Source organism: Eimeria mitis, genomic scaffold (genome assembly GCF_000499745.2).
Source record: "Eimeria mitis Houghton genomic scaffold, Emh_scaff731, whole genome shotgun sequence".
In the NCBI taxonomy this organism is placed as follows: Eukaryota; Apicomplexa; class Conoidasida; order Eucoccidiorida; family Eimeriidae; genus Eimeria; species Eimeria mitis.
The window spans coordinates 13611-14364 of NW_013575338.1; the positions used below are offsets into that span (position 1 = coordinate 13611).

Genomic DNA, 754 nt, shown 5'->3' on the forward strand with positions numbered 1-754 from the left:
CGTGCCTTCCGCGTATTCTGGACATATTTATTGCATTATGATATGTCAAGTATTTCCAGAGCGACCTGTGTCACGAGCTCCGTGTCGCGTCGTTGCCTGTATTTCTGTGTCTTTGTCCGTGGTCACTCACTGCCTGTCTGTATTTGTTTGTGGTGTGTTTCCTCTTCCTTCGCATAAGGCAGCATGACCTGAATGCTGCAGTTCAGCGCGTTGAGGCCGGGCGGCTGTTGCTGGAGCGCCTACGGGCGGCGCTGCTGCAGCAGGCAGCAGCAGCATCGGCGTTCGCCGCGTCCCTCAACGTCGCTGCCGAAACTCTTAAACCCCTCTCCACGGAGTCCAAGTACGTGGGAAAGTGGGCAGAACAGCAGAAAAGCAGGGTAGCGGATCGAACAGAGCTGAGGGTACGACATAGGGGCGTCCCGATGGCAGCTAGAGCACACCCGCACAAACAGGATGTGTGTCTGTGTTTTGCTGCAATAGGACTTGCTCTGCCGCTGTGCAGAGCTACAGTTGTCTCCTAAGCAACTCAGCACTCCAAGCCAAGGAGCTCTGCGACGCTCTGCGCAGAGATGTTGTGGCTTCGACGCTCGAAAGGACGATTGAGAACCACGCCCAAGTCCTCAAACAGGTCGCAACGCTTCTCCTACTTGCCGGCGTTCAACTGTCCTCGCGTAGCCAGTGCTCTGCCAGGACGAAAACAACTTGGGCGTGCTTTTAAGCACTGCCGTGTTCTGAAGCACTTAATCAAAGCCCC

The 754-nt window shown here is 55.6% G+C and overlaps 1 protein-coding gene across 1 annotated transcript in view; it reads left to right on the top strand.

Moving 5' to 3' along the window:
- The window catches only part of EMH_0020980 (uncharacterized protein), a gene marked incomplete at both ends in the record, with an annotated part of 4413 nt that overhangs the window by 1171 nt on the left and 2488 nt on the right, over positions 1-754 (top strand). The window contains 2 exons of the mRNA XM_013501666.1: positions 207-401; positions 503-616. Coding sequence (XP_013357120.1) covers positions 207-401; positions 503-616 — 309 coding nt within the window. The remainder of the gene's footprint in view (positions 1-206; positions 402-502; positions 617-754) is intronic.